Below are 22554 nucleotides of genomic sequence, written 5' to 3'. Positions count from 1 at the left end.
CAGCCCAGCCCTGTGATAGTCCTGGCCTCAGCTGTGCCTCAGCAGAGCAGTGCTTGGAAAAACAAGCTCACATTGCAGAGATGCTTTAGCAGAGTATTTATTCAATGCCAGAGTGAAGAGCAAAACTCAGTACAAACAACACCTCAGTGCCTTGCTCGCTGCTGCACCGAGCCACGAGTGGAGAGTTCACAGTTGGGGGATGAAGGGGAGGCTGTTCCTTCACTGTGTGACTGGACAGAGCAGGATATGGAGCCTGTGTGCACACACAGGAAAGAACCCCTAATTTCATGACAGAAAACCTGAGTACAGGGGTTTTGGATGAAGCTGGGGCACAGCAGGACACAGGTGCTGACCCTCCTGCTGCAGAGGCTGCTGAAGCCCTCAGTGCCATTGTGACAGAAGCTGCCACCTCCGTCAGGTCTATCAACAACCCCAGATTGGGAATGGCACAGGCACCTGCCCTGGGGCCCCAAAATGCCTCCCCTTGCGGCTCCTTCCCTGCCCTGCTTCCAGGAGCAACAGCAGCTCTCAGGGCCCCCCATTGAGGCCAGGTCAAGATTAGGAGCTTAATTTTAGACTCTGACATTTGGGTACCTGCTACAGGGACCAGAAGCTCAAGGGACAGACAGTGAGCACCACTGAGTCCATACCGTCCCCATTTCCTGTGGGGTCCTGGAGGAACTGACCCCCTCCATGGCAGCTCAGCCCCAAGGACAGGGAGCTTATTCAGCTGTCACTGCAGGCAGGAGGGCTCCATCCCCATCACCTGCAGGTGAATGAATACCTACAGCACCTGTGGGTGCCTACACCTATTCACAGAGAACATACCAAAAGAACCTAAATTACCATGATTGGGTAGCATGGGCAGGAGGTAAGCTGTCCTCACAGGTACCCCAGAAAGGGACAGCAGATCCACCACAATGAATACGTTCCCAATCCACAGCTTATTGAAGTGCTACTCAGAGGAAGACAGGCACAGCCATGTGACCACCAGCCCTGCCCCCCTCCCAAGTTTGGAAACTGGCAATACCAATACACAGAGCACGGGCCAGTCAGGCTCCCAGCCCTGGCCCTGCTGCCCCCTCACTGCTCCCAGTCCCTGCTGCCCTCCTGGGCAGAGGTGCCATGGGGCAGAGGCACTTGACATTCCGCAGCAGCCAGACGAGTTGGTCATGGAGCCTTGGGACAAACACACATTAATAAAACGGCAATATAAAGAGAGTCCTGCAGTCAGGCAGCACGGCTGCACCATGGCTCCTGCCAAACACTCTGCAGATGGCAGCTCCCAGTGTGGCTGGCCATGTCCCCAGCTCACACAATCCCACACTGGACATGCCTCAGTGTCCCCTGTGCCCAGAGCTCACCCAGGGAGCTATGCCCAAGTAGCAATGCTGGTGAGAAGCTGTGGGAGCCCACCCTGCAGTGACCAGCTCAGCTGCTGCCCAGCAGAACCACACCAGGGCCCCAGCTCCTATGTCCTGTCTGAAACTCATGCTTCAAGGAGGAGGCGATTCCTGCTGCCAGGGCCCCTTGTGGCTCAGCCATAGGATCTGTGTGCCTAGAGCTCATCTCTGTGCAGGGCTCAGGGCTCTGTGAGCTCAGAAGGAGGTGCTGCAGTGAGGAAGCTGCAGGAGCAGATGTACCTGGGTTCAGCTTTTCTGGTTCAAGAGCCAGGAGAAGAGCAGTTTCCTGGGCCGGGGCCTCCTGGCCTGCCGGATGCGCACGGCCCGTGGGGACCGCCACACCTTGATGGTGGTGTCATCACTGGCTGTCAGCAGCAGCTCCTGCTCCACCGGGCTGAATGCCACCGAGTTCACCACATTGTCATGCTGCAGCTTGGCCAGGCAGATATTGTAGTGCCGGTCCCAGATGTAGCCATGTCGATCCTCTGCCCCACTGGGGTGGAGAGACAGCGGTCAGGGTGTCACACTGGTCCCAGTGCCAGCCCAGCAGCCCCAACACCCTGCCCTTCCCACCCCTGTCCTTCTGCAGGGACGGGCACAGAGGATATGCAAGCCCCTGTCTCCATGAGCTTCATCCTGCGCAGGCATCTCCCTCTTAGATCCAGGGCCCCTCAGCTCACCCCACAGCACCTGCAGCCCCAAGAAAGGCATTTGCCACCTGCCACCAGACACACCACAGCCCCAGATTTACCCTTTCCTCAGGGATTTACAGCAGAGTATTTACAGCAGGAACAGGGCAGCCACCCTTTATCAGCACTTTCCAAGTCAGTCCCTCTGTTCTTTCCAATCCCACTCCCTGCTCTGTTTCCAACACACAGGAGTGTTTTGCTCACCTGGCCTCACCATGGCAACAGGCCTGGGCCTTCCCAGATGCAGGATCAGGATCCTGCCCACCCCCTCACCTTGCTACGAAGTCCCTGCTGACGTCCAGGAAGATGAAGAAGCACTCCTCATTGGGTGTGTAGGCCCGGTGGGCGCGCAGCGCTCGCTTCACCTCCTTCATGGTCTTCAGGTCAAAGACATGCAGGTCGATCTCCTCAGCGATGGGAGGCGGCTGCATCGGATCTGAGATGACACAGTCCCGTGGCCAGGCCCGGCTGTTCACATACAGGTACCTTGGGGAGGGCAGGGAGGGGTTACTTGCACTGCACCAGAGCTCACAGAGCCCCCTGGAACAGCAGGGATGGATCCTGCAGCCCAGCTCACTGAAATCCAGGCTGAAACAGGGAACAGGCTGCTGGAACACTCCTGGCTGTGTCTGGAAAGGACCACTGCACCTGAAAGGTGACTCTAGGGGGCAGGTCACACCTCTCTAATCTCACTGAAACTATCTTTAAGGATGGGGCTGTCTTCTGGGCAGCACGTGAAGGGAGACTCTGCCTCCCTGCTCCATTCAGATGAGAGACCCCACCTGCAGAGCTGCCTCCAGCTCTGGGCAACCAACACAAGAAGGATGTGGAGATGCTGGACTCCAGAAAAGGCCACAGAGATGCTCCAAGGGCTGGAACCTCTCTGCTCTGGAGCCAGGCTGAGAGCTGGGGGTGTTCAGCTTGGAGAAGAGAAGGCTCCAGAGATACCTCAGAGCCCCTTCCAAGGCCTAAAGGGGCTCCAAAAGAGCTGGAGAGGGAATTTGGACAAGGGATGGAGAGAAAGGATACAGGGAATGGCTTCCCACTGCCAGAGAACAGAGTTAGATAGGATATTGGGAAGAAATTGTTCCCTATGAGGGTCAGAAGGCCCTAGCAGAGATTACCCAGAGAAGCTGTGGCTGCCCCATCCCTGGAGATGTTCAAGGCTAAGTGGACAAGGCTTGGAGCACCCTGAAATAGTGGAAGGTATCTCTGCCCATGGCAGGGGGTCGAGATTAGATGGTTTTTAAGCTACCTTCCAATACAAACCATCCTAGAATTCTATGGATAATCTACCTCAGGAACAAGACACATTGGTGTGGGCAGCTCCTCCACTCTTAGGAGTCATCCTGTCCCAAGCTGGCTCAGGAATACATTCCTGCCACAGCTAGGGGCAAAGCACAGCAGTAACACACCATCACTACCTGGATCAGCAGGCACCCAATCCATCCACCACTTAATGTCCTGGCCACCTCACAGAGCCTGTGAGCAGCAGCTCTTGCCCACCCTGGCAGCTGCTGAAGCCCTCTGTGCTCACCGGTGGTCAGGGGAGAGGCCCATGCCGATGATGTGCCCATGGATGTCAATGACGTGATCCAGGGAGTCAAAGAACTCATCCGAGCGCCGCTCCTCCCCCAGCACAGGCCCTGCGGTCGTCATCTGATGGGGCAGGATCTTTTTAATCCCTGTGGGACAGAACGCAGAGGGAGGCAGTTCCACAGGCTGCTGCCAGCAGGGCAGGGGGAGGTCCCAGGCTTCAGGGAGAGGCTTCCCTTGGTGCAGCTAAGAAAGGAGAACCAGCTTGCTAGGCTGCTGTCCTGGCCAGGCTCCTTCAACTCACCAGGTGGGCTTTGGGCCAGGATCTCGCCCATGAGCAAGGTCCTGGCACATCCAACCCCAGATAGGGAGATCCCAGTGCCTGTAGGTACAGCCAAACCTTGCTTCAGCCCATCTCTGGAGCACATGGAAGCTGCGCTGGCCCAGGAGACATGCTAGTTGTAGAAGGGTTTTTCTCCTAAATGATTCCCTGGGCTGGGCCCATTCTCTACAGTAGCCAGCCTTGAGCAGCCCAGCAGATGCACTGGCTGTGGCAGGATTTTCCCCTGACACTGTCACGTGCAGGTAGGGATCTGTCCCAGAAAGTTCAAAGAACAGACATTTAAACCCAAACTGTGCTCAAGTGCTTTGTAGCTTTTGAACCTCCTGACTAAATAAGACAAGTGATGGGTCAAGCCCTGTCCTCTTCCAGCTCTGCAGAGGTCCAAAACACAAATGGATCCACAAATGATCCATCCCCAGCGGCTTCCTGGAGGATCCCTGTGAGCCTCAGTAGCTTCTGTGCACACACAGGCTTCATCCTCAGCAGGTCCAGGGGGAGCTGGAAGGGGGCCCGGCCCAGCCCAGCCCCCCTCTGCGGGAGTTGCTAACAACACCTTTGATTTTCACCCTTTCCTGCAGCCCAACAAGACACAGGTGACGCCTTACTACAGCTCAAGTTCAAGGCCATTCCAAATATCTCTGCCCCTGAGCCTGAGACCTTTGGGACAGGACTGGTGTTCTTCCACCCCCCTGGTGCTGCTCACCAGCATCTTCATCCTCACTTCCACAGCACCATGCTCCCTGTTCCAAACTAAAACACACATGAGTCAGCAGGACAGGGTGCTCAACCTGGAATCAGCATGAGAAATGGGAACTCAAGGAGCTCACACTGGAGCAGCACTGCATAGAGTGAGAGGTGAGCACAGAGTGAGCTCCTTCAGGTCCTGTGGGCACACAGCAGGTGCACAGGGCCACTTCTGCACACAAACCAAAGGGCAAACGACACTGCAGTGACTCATGGTGGGACAAGAACTGAGCCAGTGTCCAGCCCTCCAAGCAGCAGCCTGTACTACAAGTGCTGGCTGCCAGCCAGGAAGTCACAGAGCTCAAAGGCATCACACAAATCCCTCAGCCCTGGGAGGCTGCAGAGGAATTCAGGAGCCCAAAGGTCCTGCCTCAATGTGTGGCAGGCTGCAGTCTGCAAGATAGCCTTGACTCAACCCAGGGAATCCAGGTGCCACCTCAGCTCAGCCCAGGGCTGAGTCACCCTGGCTGTCTGCAAACCCAGCCCTAGGGCAGAAGCATGAAGCTCATTCAGTCCAGGCCATATTCCTAACTGAGGTGGGCAAAGACTAAGCTGCTTACAGCAACTGGAAACTGCCTTCCCCCGCCTTGGTTTGGGACCACGTAATGGGAAAGTCAGGAGAGCAAGAAAGCAAGACTGTAACTGTGTGAGCAGTGAGAAGAACTGAAACTGTCTGGCTTCACAGCAGTCATGTCTGGGAACACCTCCCTCCTTCCCCACACTCCTGGTCTTTTCCAGTTCTATGCCAGCTTTAGGGTCTCTTGGGGAAACAGCCAATCTCCCTGCTCCTGCTTCCCACTGAGGAGCTCCCTGCAGGATTTCCTGTAAATTCAGGCCCTGCTAGACCTATTGTCTTAACAGGAGTGCCCGAGGTGAGAGCAAGTGACATCCTAACACAGGACAAGGTCACCAGCAATGCCATGGCCTGGTGCATGCTGCACTCACAGCACATTGCACCCCACCAGTACAATGGAGCAGGCTGCAACCTGCCCAACCTCGCTCATCACACAAACACTGGCTGGGGCAGTGAATAATCCCCTTGGAAAACTCCCCAGTCCCAAGTGTCTCACTGAGGCTGGATGCCCATGTAAAGGTGCTCCCACCCACGGCAGAAGGGAGGCAGGCAAGGGGCAGGGGCACTGCACAAGTGACTCACACATCAATTCCATCAACAGGCTACTTAGACCAGCCCTGTATACCCCCACAAGAGAACAGGGGCAACATCCCTCCACATACACCTCCAGGGCAACTGCTGTCCTGCCCTGCACCCACTGCTGCTCATGCTGGTGTCCTTAACCAGAAGCTTCCTCTTGCTTTTCTGTTCAGCCCTTCCCATGATTTTGGCCACGTGTCGTGCTTGCAGCAACAAAACAACCCTCAGGCAAGTGGAGGAGGTGAAACTCCCCTCAGTGATGGGGCCTCTCAGAAGCCAGAGCAAACCCCAGCTCATACCTCACAAACAGAAAGTAGAAAGACCAAGTCTTTTCCTGACCCAAATCCCAAGCACAGCTGCAGCCCAGGACCCCAGGGAGTCCTGGCTGTCCCAGGCACAGACCCAGCCTTACCTATTTGGTGCGGGGAGTAGGTGAGGCATCCTGTGGTGAAGATCAAGTACTTTGTCTTGCTGTCTGTGGGGAGCAGGTTTGGCTCGGGTGGTTTAGTTCTGTTTCGCACAAACAGCTCGGCCACCTCTGTCTCCAGCTGTGTCTCGGTCATGGCAGGCCTCCTGCGGCCCTCCATGACACCATCAAAGAGCTGCTGCAGCCCCTGCGCTGCCGGCACAGCCCCGGCACCCGGCAGCTCCTGCACAGCTGGCTCCGGAGGCGCCTTGGGCTTGGCCCCTTCCTCCTCACTATCACTGCCGAGATCAAAGACTGGGCAGGTGGAGGAAGCAGCCAGCTGCTCCTCATAGTCCAGGAGCAGATCTGGGGAATCGTACCGGCTGCAGTCAGCCACCATCACGGTCCGGATGGTGCTGGCATTCAGGTTCTGGATTTTGAACAGTCTTTTCACTACATTCACATTCTCGGACTCGATGCCCTGTGAGCAGAGGGAAGAAATAAGCAGGAACCACCCCGAACCACCTCAAGTCACTCCCACAGTTCAAACCAAGACCTGGGCTAGCGCAGTGACACTGGCCCCCACACTGTGCATGGGGCACTGACATAAGAACAGGCCTCAGGCTTGCCAGCTCTACTGAGCTCCTTCCCATCCTGAATGGACACACAGAGAGAGAAAACGTTCCTGCACGCAGGCAGCAGTGCAGCAAGGAAGCACTGCAGCTGGGCAGCCCTGCTGTCACCATACAGGTAGCACCGTGAGCAGCTGGTGCTACCTGGTGCTTCACAGTGCAGGGCCAGGAGCTGGACTTGATCCTTGTGGGTCTCTTCCACCTCAAGAGTACTCTACATTCTGCGACTGACACGGATTTCAGGAACAGGCCTTTGTGATAAGCATGAAGTGGGATCCCTCTGGTCCACAACAGCAGTGGCAGAGAATCCTTGTGGTCCTGGAGTATGCTTGTACCCCTCAGGGGCAGCTTGGTATCTGCTCCAGACACACAGAGCAGGTCTCTCTCTGCCTCACTGTTCCCAGCCTGCAGCTGTACTCCCACACCCCTGTAATGGGCAAGGTCCTTCCTGGCCTCTCGGGGATGGAAGGTGTAATGCCTCAGTGTAGTATGGAGATGTGGCTGTGGGAAGGGTCTCTGCTACCAGAGGATTTTACCTGGGGTCAGTATCTTGTTAAAAGCACAAAACATGGGGATGTGCAGGTGTGGCACTGAAACACAGGCAAAACATGGGGAATATAACTCAGCACCCCAAGTGCTAGGGAATGAACAAGCAGCTTGAGGTCAGCACACAGCTCTCCAAGTCTCATCATGGAATCAGAGGCAGCACCTGGCCCAAGAAACCTCAGCAAGGCCAGGCAGGACTGAGCACAGCCTCCAGCTCACATGAACACCCTGTGGGAGAAGGGCCATTGCTGGGACACATGCCAGGCTACAGCAGTCCCAGGACCAGCTTCGGACTATCAAGGACCTCAGCAGCCCTGCTGTTGGGCAATGCATGCTGCGGAGCACTGCAGCCAACACCTCAGCCTAATTAATGTGGCAAAAGTTAATGAGATCTGAGGGCAGAGTTAGACTATTGTAGTGAGTACCACAACACTGAGTATGGAGAAACCTCATGTAAGGGTTGCCTCGAGCTCAGGATCCTGAAGGCAAGTCAGAGGAGACAAACAGGGAGGACAGGAGGATTGAGCCATCCTTCCCTCCCCCAGGAGCCAGCAGGAAGCTGCACTGCCTGTGAAGCTGGAAGGAAGGCAGCTCACCTGGAAAGCATTGTTCAGCCACAGCACTGAGCAGGAGGTTATGCGTCCAATCCGATGCAGATTTCCTGATATCAAGTTGGTTTCATTCAGCCAGCAGCCAAACACATCATAGGGCTTATTCCTCACCCTGGAAAGCAGCGTGAAGTTCTCTGGAAGGGAAACATGAGTGTGAGGCAGTGACTTGCAGCAAGAGCCCTGGAGAAACAGTGCAGGACAGAGGAAGTGGGAGAGGTCAACCCCTATCCAGCTCCCAGCCACTGCTAGAGACAGATTATTTCTCTTTTTTCCAGAGATGTGTGATGATACCTTGCACAAAGGAAACCAAAATAACAGGGCAGTGCACGGAGCCAGAGCACTTCAACCTCCCGCCCCTTCCCTGAGCAGGGCCCAGAGCAGGTCCTGGGGACACAAACGAGTTTAAACACATACAGAATTTCCCTCCTATCCCTGCAGCTTGGGGCTTCTCCAGCCAAGGCAGCTTCCTGCCTCCCCCTGCTTCCTGCTGCACTCCTGATCGCTGGTACTGCGGGACGCTGCACAAAGATGCTGAGGTAACACAGTGGGAATAAGCCTCATACACAGAACTGCAGCAGAAGTGAAAGAGGCTCAGGTGACAACACCTCAGAAAGCCCTGTGAGACCTAAGGGGGAGACTAGGGCCACAAAGGTGACCTGAGAGCTGGATGCAGCCACTTTCCTCTGGAGATGGGCTGAGAGAGCTGGGTGTGCCCAGCCTGAAGAAGAGAAAGCTCTGTTAAGAACTAAGAGCTCCTTCCAGGGCTAAAGGGTCTACAGAAGAGCTGGAGAGGGACTGGGGACAAGAGATGGAGGGACAGGACACAGAGAATGGCTTCCCACTGCCAGAGGGCAGGGATGGATGGGATATTGGGAATTGGGAATTATTCCCTGGGAGGGTGGGCAGACCCTGGCACAGGGTGCCCAGAGCAGCTGTGGCTGCCCCTGGATCCCTGGAACTGTCCCAGGCCAGGCTGGACACTGGGGCTTGGAGCAACCTGGGATAGTGGAAGGTGTCTCTACCATGGCAGAGGGTTAGATTAAGCTGAGCGTTAAGGCCTCTTCCAACCCACACCAATCCGGGTTTTTGTAGCTCTCTGCCAAGCAGCACATATGCAGGAGGCAGGGGTTTCAAGATGAGTGATGTGGATAACCCTTGCCCAGACTGGCACTTAGAAGAGAAGTGAGGGTAAATACACAAAACACTGCCTTGAAGTGTTGCTGTATGACCTGAATAGAGCTAAGGGCTGTCTGTGAGGTTTTCCCTCTAGAACTGTGACCGGAACCCCATAGCTCAGGAGTCAGGACAAGCTGAGACAAGGCTACTGCCCACCCAAAGAAGAAGGAAACCCCCTCACTCAGCACTCATATGCCCCAGGGAGCCCCAGGGAAGCCCCACTTACCCATGCTGATCACAGCAATCTCCCCAGAGGAGGAGTTGTGAGGCCCCACAAAGACACCGGACACCAGCAGGAGGGAGTCATCGGAGTTGAACTGAGAGAACTGGGTGTAGCTCCAGTTGTAAGGCCTCATGTTGGAGCTGTGCTGCAGGGAGATGTCCAGCTCATTGCTCCAGATCTACAGAGAGATGGACAGTCAGGAAGCTGCTGAGAAGGCTGAGAGTGGTTCTGCTTTATCTGTTCTGCCAGTACTCACCTGGACATGAAAAACAAACAGTATCAAAAACCCCATTTAATTGCCTCCCTGTCACCACATCCCTGTCCATTCCCCTGACAGAAAATGGAGAGGGGCCAAAAGGAGAACTGCTGCTCCACTGGCCAGAGGGGAAGGTGCTCAGGCAGTGAATGGAGCTATCATAGCTGGGTTTCCAGTAAGTTCAGACAGATTCCTCCAGGACAACCACTCAGGGAAGACATGATCCAGTAGATCATTATCTCCCCAGTCTTCATCAGACCCAGGGCACAACAGGACACTGATCTGCACCTAGAAAGCAAAGCACCTTGGCCACCTCCACACACACTCAGGCTGGAGTTGGAACACACAGCCCTCAAGGCTACATTTGCAAAAGTCATTAGTTCTATGGCTTAGAAGACAGCTCAGCACCCACAGGAACCAGCCCAAGTCCAGGGACATCTGGTCAAACCTCTCCACAGACATCCCAAAGGCTGTTCAGGGCTAAGCCCCACTGGACCAAGGCTGCAAGAGCTGGACAGGGCACCTACCACTTTACCTTGACTGTGCAGTCTTTAGAGCATGATGCAAACAGGCAGCCAGAGTGGGAAAAGCTCAGGTGCAAAACTTGGTCATTATGCTCCTTCAGGGCCTGCACCTCCACGCAAGGGATGGTGTCGTAGAGCCTCTGGAACTCATCGTACCATGAGACAGCACCTGCAGCACAGACCAGGGACACGGGACAGAAGCATGAGTGGAGGGAAGCAGAGCTGGGCTAAACATGGCATCAGGCTTTAATAAACCAATCCTGGCTCCTGAGAGCAAGGCCAGGAGCTCTGCTGGGGCACCAACCCAGGGCTGCAGCTCAGCTACCAGCCCTCAGCATTTTCCTCAACAGCTTCCCTACTCCCACACACCCCTTTCTTCCAGTACACACACAGCTCCACACCACACTTCTGCTTTCCAAACCAGCACAGCCCCTGCTGGAATAGCCAGGGCAGAGGTGCCTCGGGACAAACCTTGTCCAGGACACAACAGTCCTCAGAAGGAACAACCAAATCAACCAGGTGGGACAAGAGGGAAGCTGGGAAGCTGCTCCTCACTATACCCAGCTCTGCACTGATTACCTCTGTCTTGTCTAACACAGACTTAAGATGACTCCAGAAAGGGTCTGGGACCAGGAAGAAAACATCTCCATGAGATAAGAGACTTGAAAAAATGAAAGAGAACAGAAGTGTGCTAAGCACATTCTGAGGCACACTCGTGGGAGTCTTTTACTGATGGACAATAAAAAGCAAATAAAGAAAATTTTAATGCAGGGCCCAGCCAGGCAGCTACAGACTTCTTGTAGCAGCAAATCCCAGAGAAGCAAAGAGGATTAGACATGTATATGGACAAGGGCCAGCTTTCCTAGTGACACTGAACAGAACTGAAGGATTTTTTGGAACACAATGCAGGCAGGACTAACTTGCTGCCAGCACATCCCACTGCTGCTCAAGGCTTCAACCCACTCCAGACCTCCTGGTCCCAGCCCATCCAGCTGGGAAAAGCCTGTGCAGGCTCCATTTGGCCAAGCAAACCAAACATTTCATCTTACAGACCCACTGGATATCATTCCTCTAACCCTGAGGCTGTGCAGGGCAGCCAGGCTGGCAGAGATATTCCCCAAACTCATGCTCCAGCCCCTGCCAACAGTTCCTGTCCTGCTGCCTTGTGCAGGATGCCCACAGCTCCAGCAGCCAGGGAGGTGCCTGAATACATTACTGAGCTACACCAACTGCTTGATCCTAATTAGTGCTCAAGAACAGGGCTGGCAGCTGACTAAGCAGCTCCAGAAGGCTGGGAGAGAACGAGCCTGGTCAAAAGGCTTCAGAAAAACCCTAAAGCAAACATCCTCAGCCCCATGGAGCTTCTAGGGTCTGTAAGAGCAAAGTCACACAGCCTGGAGGAATCCCATCGACATCCACCTCCCCTGAGAGCCCTTCTGAAGTGGTGCTCCTGCTGCGAGATCCTCCCACAGCCTCCCACTGCCTGATCCTTGGCATTTCTTCATTTCTTCTGCCCTTTTGTAGCCACTGCAACTCAGAACCCAGGACCCAATTCCCTCAGCACAGCTGGAGGCCCCCTGCACAACTCTCCTGCACCCTGCAACGCACTGGGAATGGGCTGCTTGGAGAGAAAGCCCCTTGGCAGCAAGGGCTTCTGCTGCCAGGTCTCAGCTGGTGTGACAGAGCTAGCTCATCCTTCCAGACTGCACCAAACTGCTTCCAGCACTGGATGCTCAGCAGAGAGCAGAGCTAATCACACGGCTGCCTTCTGGCAGCTCAGCCAGGGACAGCCCTGCCAGGCTCTGTCAGCTCCTGTTGTGAGTCCAGATCAAGTCCAACCTGCCCTGGTGCTGTGGGGCAGCTGCTGACTCAGCACATCCCCAGTGCTGTCACAGGACCACTCATCCCCCAGACAGGCACAGGTGTCCCTGCACAGCCCAGCCCCTGGCACCCTCAGAGCTGCCAACACTGCTTGTGGCAGCGCCTGGTGCAGCTGCAGAACAGACAGAGCTGCAGCAGAGGGGCTGCCAAGTCCCAGAAAGGCCAAGTCCACAGTGATTCCACATATCCCATGAAAGCTGGGATGCAGCAGCATCTGGTGACTCACTAAGACTCCCAGAATCTCCCTGGACAGCAGCTACAGGGAGCACCTGCCTAGAGAGCTCAGGAAACCCTTCTGTGAAAAGAAGGGCAAAGCATTTTCAGCTTTTCTGAAGGCTCTGGGCAGACCCAGAGCCCTTCCCGTGCACATCTCAGCCCACGACACCGTGACACAGCTGAGGCAAGGCAGTTCGGGGGTCCCAGCACCCTGACACCGGCGGGCAGGGGGCAGAGCAGGGGGAGCGCAGGCTCCACCGCGGGTTCACGGCAGGAGCCGCCCCCGGGATCGGCCCCGCGGCCCGGAGCGCACCTGGGTGCCGCGGCACGTCTCGGGACACGCGGTAGTAGCGGTAGAAAAGCTCCTTCCACAGGAATTCGTCGCGGGCCACGGCGCGCCACTGCTGGCAGACAAGCCCCACCGAGAGCACGTCGGCGTGGTCCAGGTACAGGAAGATCTCGAACAGGACGCTGTCCGGGAGCCGGGGGCAGCCCGCGTCCATCGTGTCATTCTGCCGCCGCGTCTGGAACCGAGCGTGCTGCTGGAGCCAGGCCCGGAACGGGGACCCGCACCCGCCGAGAGCCCGCGGCTCCCCCGGGCCTTTCCCGCGGCTCCCTTCGTGCCGTGCCCGGTGTTCTTCGCGCTGTCCCCGCCGTTCCCCCGCGCTGTCCCCGCCGTTCCCCCCGCGCTGTCCCCGCGCTGTCCCCGCCGTTCCCCCGCGCTGTCCCCGCCGTTCCCCCGCGCTGTCCCCGCCGTTCCCCCCGCGCTGTCCCCGCCGTTCCCCCGCGCTGTCCCCGCGCTGTCCCCGCCGTTCCCCCCGCGCTGTCCCCGCCGTTCCCCCGCGCTGTCCCCGCCGTTCCCCCCGCGCTGTCCCCGCCGTTCCCCCGCGCTGTCCCCGCCGTTCCCCCGCGCTGTCCCCGCCGTTCCCCCCGCGCTGTCCCCGCCGTTACCCCCGCGCTGTCCCCGCGCTGTCCCCGCCGTTCCCCCCGCGCTGTCCCCGCGCTGTCCCCGCCGTTCCCCCGCGCTGTCCCCGCCGTTCCCCCCGCGCTGTCCCCGCCGTTCCCCCCGCGCTGTCCCCGCCGTTCCCCCCACACCTCGGCGGCTCCGCTGTCCCCGCCCCGCGCGCCACTTCCGCCCGGCGCTGCCCAATCAGTGGGCGCGTTCGGCCGCAGCCCCGACGGCTCGAGCACAGAGCTCCCCGCAGCGTGCCAGGCACAGCGAGCCGAGCGCGGCGCGATCGCTCACGCGTGCCCCTGCAGCGGCAGCGCTGCCCCGCCCCGCCCGGTCAGGCCACGCCCCGCATGACGCGTCTGTGGCGATTAAGCCACGCCCTGCTGCAAGCAGGCCACGCCCACCCCGGCTCCCTGGGCCGGCCCCGCTCCCCGCGCTCCCCGCCCGGCCCCGCTCCCCGCCCGGTCCCGCTCCCTGCGCTCCTCCCGGCCCGCGCTGGCCTCGGCGATGACCCCGTCCGGCCGCCACGAGGGCTCCTGGCTCCCGGCCGTGCCCGCCTGGCCCCGCCGCTTCCCGGCAGCGCCTGCCTCGCACACCGGCACATGGCGGCCCTGCGCACCCTCCTGCTCGTCGGGCTGCTCCTTTCGGCGCGGGGGCAGAGGGCGGCGCAGCGGCGGCGGCCGCCCCCTCCCCAGAGTGCGCTGGAAAAAGTAGCGGCTCAGGAGGGGCTCAGCCTGCACCAGGTGAGGGGTTGGGCAGATGGGTCTGTGGGCAGCCGCTGGCCCCGCGCTGGGCTGGGCTGCAGGGAGCCGCGGTGGCTCCTGTTCCGTGTGCCCCTGCAGGGCTGACCCCCGGTGTCTCCCCCAGACCCGGCTGTGCAGCCCATCCTCCTGCACCCCCGTCCAGCGTCCCCTCCAGGTCTGACCCCCACTGTCCTCCCCCGCCTCAGCCTCCCAGCCCTTCCCCCAAGCCCCAGCCCCTCAATGCCCCGCACACACAGCCAGGGCTGCCAGAGACCAGCTCAGCCCCAGCACTGCCTGCACAGCTGCCCGCAGAGCAGGCGCTGGGGCCGAAGCCTCACAGCGACCCCCGTCCTCACCCATCTGGAGCTGCCGGAGGGCCGGTGCAGCCGCCCTCACTCTGGGGCTTGCGCTGAGCTCGGGGCTCTGCTGGCAGGGCCAAGCTGGGGCTGCAGCTTAATGTCATGCCCAGCACACACCCAGTGTGGCACTGGGGTGCCCGCAGTGCTATGGGCAGTGTGAGCCATGGACAGGTGCCTTGGACATCCCCTAGGCACCCGTGTCAGGCTCCTTCTGCCCTACCAACCCACCAAGCAGCACGTGAAGGGCAGTTGTGCCCTGTGGGCAAGGCTGGAACAGGAACAGTTCCTAAGGAACAGGCTGTGGGCAGAAGTGCCAAGTGAGGGGGAGGGTGCTCAGGGTGGCTGAGTGGTGCCACCCCAAGCTGGTGGCCCTGTAAATGGTGCCATCCTGTGCCATGCAGCTCTCAGGGAAGTGGTTCCTGGTCAGCATAGCCTCCCGCTGCAGCTACCTGGCAGAGCACAGCCACCAGCTGGAGGCCACGACAGTGACAGTGACCGTCCTGGAAGGGCAGAGCCTGGTCATCAACACCTTCAGGAAGCTGTGAGTGATGCCAGGCACAGGGGCCATGGGCAGGGACAGGGATGCTGCAAGCAGGTCAGAACAGGATCAGTGCCCTAGCATGGGGACTCTGAAAGCAGTGCCAGTGCCCTGGCCACAGGCTCCAAAGAGGACTGAGCTGCCCCAGAGCCAAGTATGGGTGGGATACCCTCCAAGGAGTTTTATAGTCAAAGTCCTGGCCACGATGGGCACCCTGGTCATGATGGACACCCTGCCACCCTCACATCCACTAGCCCAAGCTGAGCTGGGGTTGCCCAGGCTGGTTAGTGTGAGGACAGCCAGCCTGGCGAAACTGAGACATGTGGTGGCTCCAAGGCTGCCCAGCCCAGGACTGGCTCTTAGGACTATCCTAGGGGCAGCATGTCTGAGGATGGGGACCTTCAGCACATCAATGGGCACTTTTCCCAGCTTGGTGGGCCCTGAGGTCCTGAGCACACTCAGCATTGCAGGGAGGTGGCAGGGACTCCTTGGACTCAGCAGATTTTGGGCTCAGCATCTCTCACAATGTCTCCCTGGTGCTCTGGGACATCTTTCCCTGGGGAGAAAACAGTCTCAAGGAAACAGACAGCCATGTGTGCCTTGGCAGGCAGGGCGGGCAGGGATCCGGGAAGATTCTCCACAGCCTGTACTGACATCTCCTCCTCTTCTCCCCATGCAGGGACAGGATGTGCTGGGAAATCAGGCAGCACTACCTTTCTGCCCAGGCCCCTGGACACTTTGTGCTGAAGGGTGAGGGAGACTGGTCTGGGGTGGCAGGAGGCTGCTGGAGCCCCCCAGTCCTGCTCAGCAGGGTTTTGGTACCAATGTCCCTCTTCCCAGTGCACTCCCAGTATTTTGTGTCTTGGGTCTCTAAGTGCCAGATGCCATCACAGGTGGTGCCTGTGGGGTTGTCCCACTCTGGCTCTGATTTTCACCCCTTGTACACCCGGCTTGTGGTGAAATGAAGCCCCTGGATGATGCCGGGGCTAACCAGGATTGACCGGGACTAACTGGGTTATCCTCTTGTCCTTCCCAGGCCATAGGAAAAGCAGCAAAGTGGATGTGGTGGTGGGTGAGGCTGACCCCAGCAGCTTCATCATCCTCTATTACCAAAAGGGCCGCAGCATCTCTGTTAAGCTCTATAGTAAGTTTGGCTCCCAGTCTCATGGCAGGTGAAGGACAGGGGTGGGAAAACTGTGCTGGACTCTGGAGAGGCCAGCTGAAGCCTTGGAGAACCCAACATTGAAATGGGGATCACTCCTAGCTGGAGAATTGTCCCCAGATGCTGTGGGGGAGCAGGTGTGGGGGGAACTGGGAACCCACTTCTCTGAGTTGAAAGGCCCCTGGGCCCTGAGCCTTGTGTAGGGACATGGGGGACTTTGGGCCAGGGCCAGGTAGGGCCTTGAGGCCACTGATGGTGTCTCCCTGCATGCAGGTCGGACCAGCCTGGTCAGTGACGCCGTCATGGACAAGTTCGAGCAGCGCGTCAGGGCTGTGGGTCTGAGTGAGGACGTGACCTACTACTTCCCCACCTATGGTGGGTGGCACAGGGTCCTCGGGGAGGCTTGTGTGGGTTCTGTCCCGATGCTTTGGCCACCCCAGGGACAAAGATGCAACGACGGGGCTGTGCCCTGCAATGTCCTGCAGGACAGGTGCACAGGACAGGCGCAGGAGCTGGAGGGTGCCAGGTCCCAGAGAAGGTGATCTCCCTGGGCTCTGTCTCTTGCAGGGTTTTGTGACTCTACAGATGAGTTTCACGTCCTTGATGGTGAGTTGGGGATGCTGGGTGATGTTGGATGCTGGCACTGGCTGCCCCCATGTGCCAGGCTTGGTCCCACACTGGGCAGCTGGGTGTCCCTGACCTGGCAGTGGCCTGGGCACACTGGGTCAGATCCATGCTACACCGTGGCTGTGTGGTCCTGCCCCAGGATTGTGGGAGGGTTGGGCTGGCACAGGAAAGGCCATGCCAGACCATTCCCCAGAACAGAACCTGTGCCCTTGTGTGGCAAACCATCACTCAGGATGGGCATCAGCTACATCGTGGCAAAGCAAACCCCGCTCACCCGCCACAGGGGTCAGACTGGGCTCAATGAATCTATGTTTCCTGAGGCAAGGGCTGATCTGGGATGAGATGTCCTGGCACAGAGGCACCCTGGGGTGAAGGCTGGGGTTCCTGGGGACAGCTCCATCGCTGGTCATTGGTGCTTGGTGAGGCAGAGGTAGGTCTTCAGCCCTGGTGCTGGGCTTGGACACCCTCCCAGCCCCTCAGCACTTCTCTTCCTTCCAGAAACAAAGCTGTAGGTGCAGATGGAGTTTCCAGAGTGTCCCAGAGCTCAGCCCTCACCTCAGCCAGCTGCCCACAGCCACACAGACCTGAGCCACACTTTGTCAGCTCCCACTGCTGCTCCACAGCTCTGGAGCCAGCCCTCGGCCTTCTCAGCTCTTCCAGCTGTGCTGGCAGCTGCATCTCTCCTTGTTCTGTGCACCCCCAGCTTGTGTCTCCCCTCTGCTCTGTGCCCCACTCTCCTGCAGGAGCCAGCAACACCCCAATAAACACCTCAGAGAAGAGCCTGCATACATGCCAGTCACCTCTTGGTCTGCTCCAGCCAGGCCAGCAGTGCCTCCACCATGGGCTGCCAGTGCCTTGGACATGTGCTCCTGGCTGAGAGGTGTCATGGGGGTGTTGGGGGGCTGTGCAGCCCCCTTCCATGCAGACCCCTGCTATCTTCTCTATGAGCCTTCCTCAGCCGTGGGACAGCAGGGTGGAATTGTGGTGGCTCCTGGTCCAGCTAGCAGGGGCAAGGGAGGGCCCAGCACTGAGGGGAACAGCACTGTGCCTGAGGTCACAGGGGGCATGGGCTTTGGGGCACTGAGATAGAGCACAGCATCTGCCTTTTCCCCCAAAAAGCTGAGAGATCCCCTGGGAACCCCAGGGGAGGAAATCTTAGTCCCACAATCCTGCTTCCCATCTCCAGGGCTGGAAAACACCCCATTCCCCTGCCCCAGCCCTGCAAGAGTTTATTCCCCGAGGGGCCCCTGCCCGTGCTGGACTCCTGCCTGCACAGCCAGCACTTTTCAGAGAGACAGACAGGGGACTGGGGGGGGCTGCAGGGTTAATGCTGCAGCTCCTCATCCGACTCCTTCTCCCTGTGTGTGGAGCCTGGCCAAGGCCGTCCTGCCACACATTGCAGGCGAGCGGTGCCCATTGCCACTGGCTGCAGGAGGGGACAGGGAGCAGCCCGGCAGCAAGTAGGTGCAGGGCCCCATCCCCACCCCTCCCAGAGCCCCCGCTCGGGGGAGCAGCCCTTTGTCCCCAGCACCAGCATTTTGCAATCCTAACGGGAACTGGTAACACATGTTGTTTATCAGGGAATTATGTAAGGGAAGCCATGTGATGTGCCCAGAGCCAGCCCCTGTTCCCGCCACCCAGGTGCAGGGGGCCCCTGAGCCTGACAGAACTGGGCTGTGGTGGATCCAGCTCATTTTACCTGCACCCCAAAGTGGCTGCACCAGGCAGGGGGGAGCTAAGGGAGTAAGGGGAGAGCCCCGGAGAGCTGGGCTGGTCCCCAAGGATTCTCCACACCCTTCATACCGGCTCAGCCCATCTGTTGTTGGGGCTAAACCATTTCTGGGTGCAAACACGCAGGTTATGCCCAAGGGTCTGTGTCAAGCCCCTGTGAGGACCCAGAGCCCAGATACCCCATCCTGCCCCCAGCCCTGCTCCTTCTGCCCCTTGCCACCGTTGGCATGTTCCCCTATGCCCCCAAGTGCTCCAGTTTTGCCACCCAAGTCCTTGGGCTGGCTCCCAGCTTTACCACCCCCAGGACAGCCAAGCACCACCCAAATATCCATCGGGCACCCCCTCCTGACACCTGGGCAGGGAGCTGGGGGAGCAGCAAGGGAGGCTTTGTGTTCCTGCCACAGTGCCAGATGACAGTGACACCCTGGGTGTTCCCTGCTCTGTGCCTGATGGAGAGAGTTCCCCCCACCACCCTGAGGGTGAACTCCAGGGGAGACTAAGCCCCAGCCCAGCATGTGAGGCCCCAGCTAGGCTCTCGTGATGTCCAGTCCTGCCTCCTCAGCTTTTGTTTTGTTTTCATAAATCTGCGGGGCCGGGCAGGCGCAGGGTGTGCAGGGCAGGACGGCCTCACAGCAGGACACGGGGAAGGGAATGTGCGGGGGGGCTGCCAGGGGAAAACCAGCTGCTCTGAAAACATGCTCCTTACATAACGCACCTTGGCAGGGCTGCGCTGTGGCGCTGGGGCTCTGCCTGGCATGGCCAGCCCGGCCCAAACCTTGCCAGACCCATGGGCATGGCTGCTGGCACCCAGCATACATCCCCTGCCCTCACCCTGCAGGGGCGTCCCCAGATTGAGGGGGGTGCCTTAATACCTGCTGGTGACCCCAAACCAAGGGGGAGGGCGTCTCCAGCCCCTCTTGGCAAAGGGTGCAGGGTGGTGGGGCGGGTGGGGTGTCAAGTTCTAGGGTGCATCTGGCTGCATGCTGGTCCCCAGGGAGCTGAACATGGGGCTCCCTGGCTCACCAGTGGGATGCACCCTAAGGGTGCTAAGGCCAGCAGAGATACTTCCTTGGGTGATGCAGGTACTTAAGGCAAAGCAGGGCGTCTTGGAGGAGCACGCATTGGTGTCAAGTCCTGTGGGTTGGGTTGGGACCTGGCAGGCACTGGACATGTCCTCCATCTCACTGAAGCCCCACTCTGAGTTCAAGTGAGGCCACCCTTGTGTGGATGGGGCAGCTCTGGCCCCTCTCCATGGGCTGCTTCCTGCCCCAGCCCGGCAGCATTGGGGGCAGGGTGGCCACTGCGCTGGCCGCCGGCTGTTTTCACTGCAGAGCAGTTTGGCACCCTGGAGCAAATATGTCGTATCAACAGAAGGGAAGCATTCACAGGATCCGCTGCTTGCCCTTTGGCTTCAGCGCGCTGTCCTGCTCCAGCTTGCATAACGGCATGGCTGGGGCAGGGCTGGCTCCCCAGGGGCCCCCGCAACGCCTGACGATAAATAGGGGCTCGACAAACTCTCCAGCACTGCAGTGCTCTGCCTCCAGCTCTCAGCTCAGCTCGGCTCGCTCTTGCCATGCAGGCCACACTTCTCAGCATCCTGGGGCTGGCCCTGCTCGGGACACTGCATGCCCAGGACAGCATTCCTGTCCAGGCTGACTTCCAGCAGGACAAGGTGACACAGGCCAACCGGCATCACCTCTGTGGGGGTTTGGGGTGTTCTGGGGGATCCTTGCCCTGAAAATGTGGGGAGGGGGCGGTGCAGGTGGATGGGGACCCAGGCTCACACCGGTGCACATGCAGCCTCCCATCCTGGGGACTTCCCAGCACCTGGGTTTGGTGGCTCTGGAAGGGATCCAGCATCGAGGCTGCAGGCTGTGGGGTAGGATCCCAGCTTAGGCATGGGTCCAAGCTGCTGCTGTGCTGTGGAGTGGGTGTGGATGCACAGGGCTCTTACAGGGGAGACTAAGAAATGCAGTCTCGGTCTGACAGCACAGAGATGGGCCATGAGAACCCTTCCCCAACAAAGACCCCAGCCCAGGGCCACAAAAAAATAAGGGCTGCTGTGCTGGGATATCCCTTACATCCTTTCTCCCCTGGAAAGGTCCTGGGGGACACAGCTTCCCTAGAGAGGTAATGGGGATGGAGGGAGGCACTTTCTGCAAGGACAGGAGTTTGGCATGTGCTGCAAGGGTGATCCCAGCACAGCTGCTCTCCAAGGGGGGCAGTTCCCCTCAGGAGTATCACACTGCTGGCTCCATACGCCAGACTGGAATGAGCCATGCTGGACCCAGTGTCCTGACTCATCCTCACACCCCCAGAGGGAGGGAAATGGTATCTCAGAGCCAGGCAGTCCTGTCACACTCCCTGGACTTGGGGTGAAGAGGAAGGAAACACCCAAGGGCAGTGAAGGACATGTCATGAAACGGGGATTTCCTTGTTCCTGAGTTTTGTGGTTGCCAAGAACTGTAGCAGCTCCCTGTGAAATGAGGACACTGTCCTGCTGTAGGGAATGAGCTGCCAGAGGGCAGGGATGTGGCGTGGGCTGGGGCTGGTGGGGGCTGAGGGGTGAGACAGGGTCTGTGCCCAGCTGGGGCTGAGTGGATGTTGTGTGCAGCTTACAGGGAGATGGTACAGCATCGGTCTGGCCTCCAACTCTAACTGGTTCAAGGAGAAGAGGCACCTGATGAAGATGTGCACCACCATCATCTCCACCACCGCAGAGGGGAACCTGGAAGTTACCTCCACATACCCCAAGTATGGGGCATGGGGAGAGGGTGAGCGGGGAGGGGTGTACTGGGGGTGGCCACTGGTGCATCCCCTGATGCTCTGTCTCCCAGGGGTGACCAGTGCGTGACGAGGAACAGTCTTTACACCAAGACAGAGCAGCCGGGGCGGTTCAGCTACACCAACCCACGTGAGTGACCAGCTTCTGTGGGGCAGCCCCCGACATGTCACAGTCCTGCTGTCCCTGTTTCTGCCTTGTGGCTGATTTGGAGCTCATGGCTGAGCTGCGCCCCATGTTCCCCACAGGCTGGGGCAGCAAGCACAACATGCATGTGGTGGAAACCAACTACGAAGAGTATGCCTTGGTGGCCACCCAGATCTCCAAAGGCACTGGTTCCTCCACCATGGTGCTGCTCTACAGTACGTCTGCCCCTGGACCCTCATGATGTCCGTGACCCGCGGATGTCTGTCTTTCGCATGGGAGAAGGGCTGGGTTAGGGTCATTTCCCAAGCTGGGGTGACTTTGGGGGGATGATGGCTGGGTCAGGACCCCCTTGCAGGGCTGCCCGTGCACCTGTGCTGGTGGGTATGGGAGGGACTGCCTCTCACCCTGCTCTTTGCTGCAGGCCGGACAAAGGAGCTGAGTCCCAGACGCCTGGAGATGTTCACCCAATTCTCCAGGGAGCAGGGCCTGACAGATGACGAGATCCTCATCCTGCCCCAGACGGGTGAGACTGGGAGCATGGGGATGGTGTCGGGGAGTAGGGGGTGAGATACCACAGGGGGACTGAGAAGGAGGAGACCCTGTTGGCTTGTCCCTGCCTCTCTATGGGACCAGACAAGGGGTGCCCCTATTCAGGATCCCTCAGAGCGGCTGAGTTCCCACAGTCCCAGAGGAGCTGATCTCCCTGTTTCTTCCTCTTGCAGACAAATGCATGGCAGATGCTGCTTAGGTGAGTCCTGCCTTCACTGGGGCTCAGACCAGCCTTGGGGGATGGTATGGGGATGCTTAAAGCCACATCACCCCACAGAGCCCCCAGCCCCTCCACAACCCTTCCCTGGGCTGCTGCTCTCCTCACACTGACTGGGGATTCACCACCCAGCCCTGTGGGCTGCCTACCCACTCAGTGTGAGGCTAGCCAGGCCCATGTCCCCTTTGTGTGTTACCTGGTCTCCCACAGCTCAGCCATGCTCACCCCTCATCTTTTCCAGGCAGACCCACCAACTGCTGCCACCCCAAGCCCCAACAGCATCGCAAGCTGGTGACCACCCTGACCCATCTGACTCCCAGTGGCCCCCAGCACCACAGCAGCCTTCGCTCCCTGGCTTCACAACCCACACCTGTATCCCTGTCTCGATTAAAGCCCATTAAAAAAACA

General features: G+C 58.8%; 3 protein-coding genes across 9 annotated transcripts; 2 read left to right on the top strand and 1 right to left on the bottom strand.

Annotated features, from left to right (window-relative positions):
* Positions 1-81: 81 nt before the first annotated feature.
* On the bottom strand, positions 82-13464 carry FBXW5 (F-box and WD repeat domain containing 5). Of its 3 annotated transcripts, none has more exons than XM_085593688.1 (9): positions 13291-13464; positions 12653-12863; positions 10254-10411; positions 9466-9640; positions 8049-8197; positions 6281-6755; positions 3630-3777; positions 2366-2578; positions 82-1896 (listed from the first exon to the last, which is right to left on the bottom strand). In XM_085593688.1, the coding sequence occupies exons 2-9, from the start codon at positions 12840-12842 to the stop codon at positions 1650-1652; spliced, it is 1755 nt and encodes a 584-aa protein (XP_085449814.1). In that variant the 5' UTR covers positions 12843-12863; positions 13291-13464; the 3' UTR covers positions 82-1649. The 3 variants fall into 3 exon arrangements, with proteins under 3 accessions (XP_085449814.1, XP_021389332.1, XP_077644000.1); XM_021533657.3 differs by having other exon boundaries at positions 13435-13464; XM_077787874.2 differs by lacking the exons at positions 10254-10411; positions 12653-12863; positions 13291-13464 and adding an exon at positions 9719-9903.
* Positions 13465-13469: 5 nt separating this feature from the next.
* On the top strand, positions 13470-17506 carry C8G (complement C8 gamma chain). Of its 2 annotated transcripts, XM_021533656.4 has the most exons (7): positions 13725-14034; positions 14795-14934; positions 15611-15681; positions 15968-16075; positions 16367-16468; positions 16661-16699; positions 17219-17506. In XM_021533656.4, exons 1-7 carry the CDS (start codon positions 13894-13896, stop codon positions 17230-17232), a joined length of 615 nt encoding a protein of 204 aa, XP_021389331.1. In that variant the 5' UTR covers positions 13725-13893; the 3' UTR covers positions 17233-17506. The 2 variants fall into 2 exon arrangements, 1 of the variants encoding a protein (XP_021389331.1); XR_014958765.1 differs by lacking the exon at positions 15611-15681 and having other exon boundaries at positions 13470-14034.
* Positions 17507-19974: 2468 nt separating this feature from the next.
* LOC110472190 (lipocalin) lies at positions 19975-22554 on the top strand. Of its 4 annotated transcripts, none has more exons than XR_014958767.1 (7): positions 19975-20123; positions 21066-21205; positions 21289-21365; positions 21482-21595; positions 21802-21903; positions 22035-22128; positions 22392-22554. XR_014958767.1 is itself a non-coding variant. In XM_085593709.1 (7 exons), exons 1-6 carry the CDS (start codon positions 20025-20027, stop codon positions 22126-22128), a joined length of 558 nt encoding a protein of 185 aa, XP_085449835.1. In that variant the 5' UTR covers positions 19975-20024; the 3' UTR covers positions 22392-22554. The 4 variants fall into 4 exon arrangements, 2 of the variants coding, with proteins under 2 accessions (XP_085449835.1, XP_021389329.1); XR_014958766.1 differs by having other exon boundaries at positions 22388-22554; XM_085593709.1 differs by having other exon boundaries at positions 22103-22128.

The sequence above is a fragment of the Lonchura striata genome, chromosome 17 (assembly GCF_050655825.1).
Source record: "Lonchura striata isolate lonStrDom1 chromosome 17, ASM5065582v1, whole genome shotgun sequence".
NCBI classification, from domain to species: Eukaryota; Metazoa; Chordata; class Aves; order Passeriformes; family Estrildidae; genus Lonchura; species Lonchura striata.
This window is presented reverse-complemented; position numbering and strand designations above follow the sequence as displayed.

Bases quoted from the DNA above. Each gene is read 5' to 3' on its own strand.
- C8G (XM_021533656.4), top strand. From the start codon at position 13,894: ATGGCGGCCCTGCGCACCCTCCTGCTCGTCGGGCTGCTCCTTTCGGCG. The intron at 14,035-14,794 runs GTGAGGGGTTGG...TGTGCCATGCAG, and splicing joins AGGGGCTCAGCCTGCACCAG to CTCTCAGGGAAGTGGTTCCT. The intron at 14,935-15,610 runs GTGAGTGATGCC...CTCCCCATGCAG, and splicing joins ATCAACACCTTCAGGAAGCT to GGACAGGATGTGCTGGGAAA.
- FBXW5 (XM_085593688.1), bottom strand. From the start codon at position 12,842: ATGGACGCGGGCTGCCCCCGGCTCCCGGACAGCGTCCTGTTCGAGATC. The intron at 8,198-9,465 runs GTAAGTGGGGCT...TTTCCCTTCCAG, and splicing joins GATTGCTGTGATCAGCATGG to AGAACTTCACGCTGCTTTCC. The intron at 6,756-8,048 runs GTGAGCTGCCTT...CTCTGCTCACAG, and splicing joins GGCTGAACAATGCTTTCCAG to GGCATCGAGTCCGAGAATGT.
- LOC110472190 (XM_085593709.1), top strand. From the start codon at position 20,025: ATGCAGGCCACACTTCTCAGCATCCTGGGGCTGGCCCTGCTCGGGACA. The intron at 21,206-21,288 runs GTATGGGGCATG...TCTGTCTCCCAG, and splicing joins GTTACCTCCACATACCCCAA to GGGTGACCAGTGCGTGACGA. The intron at 21,904-22,102 runs GTGAGACTGGGA...TTCCTCTTGCAG, and splicing joins CCTCATCCTGCCCCAGACGG to ACAAATGCATGGCAGATGCT.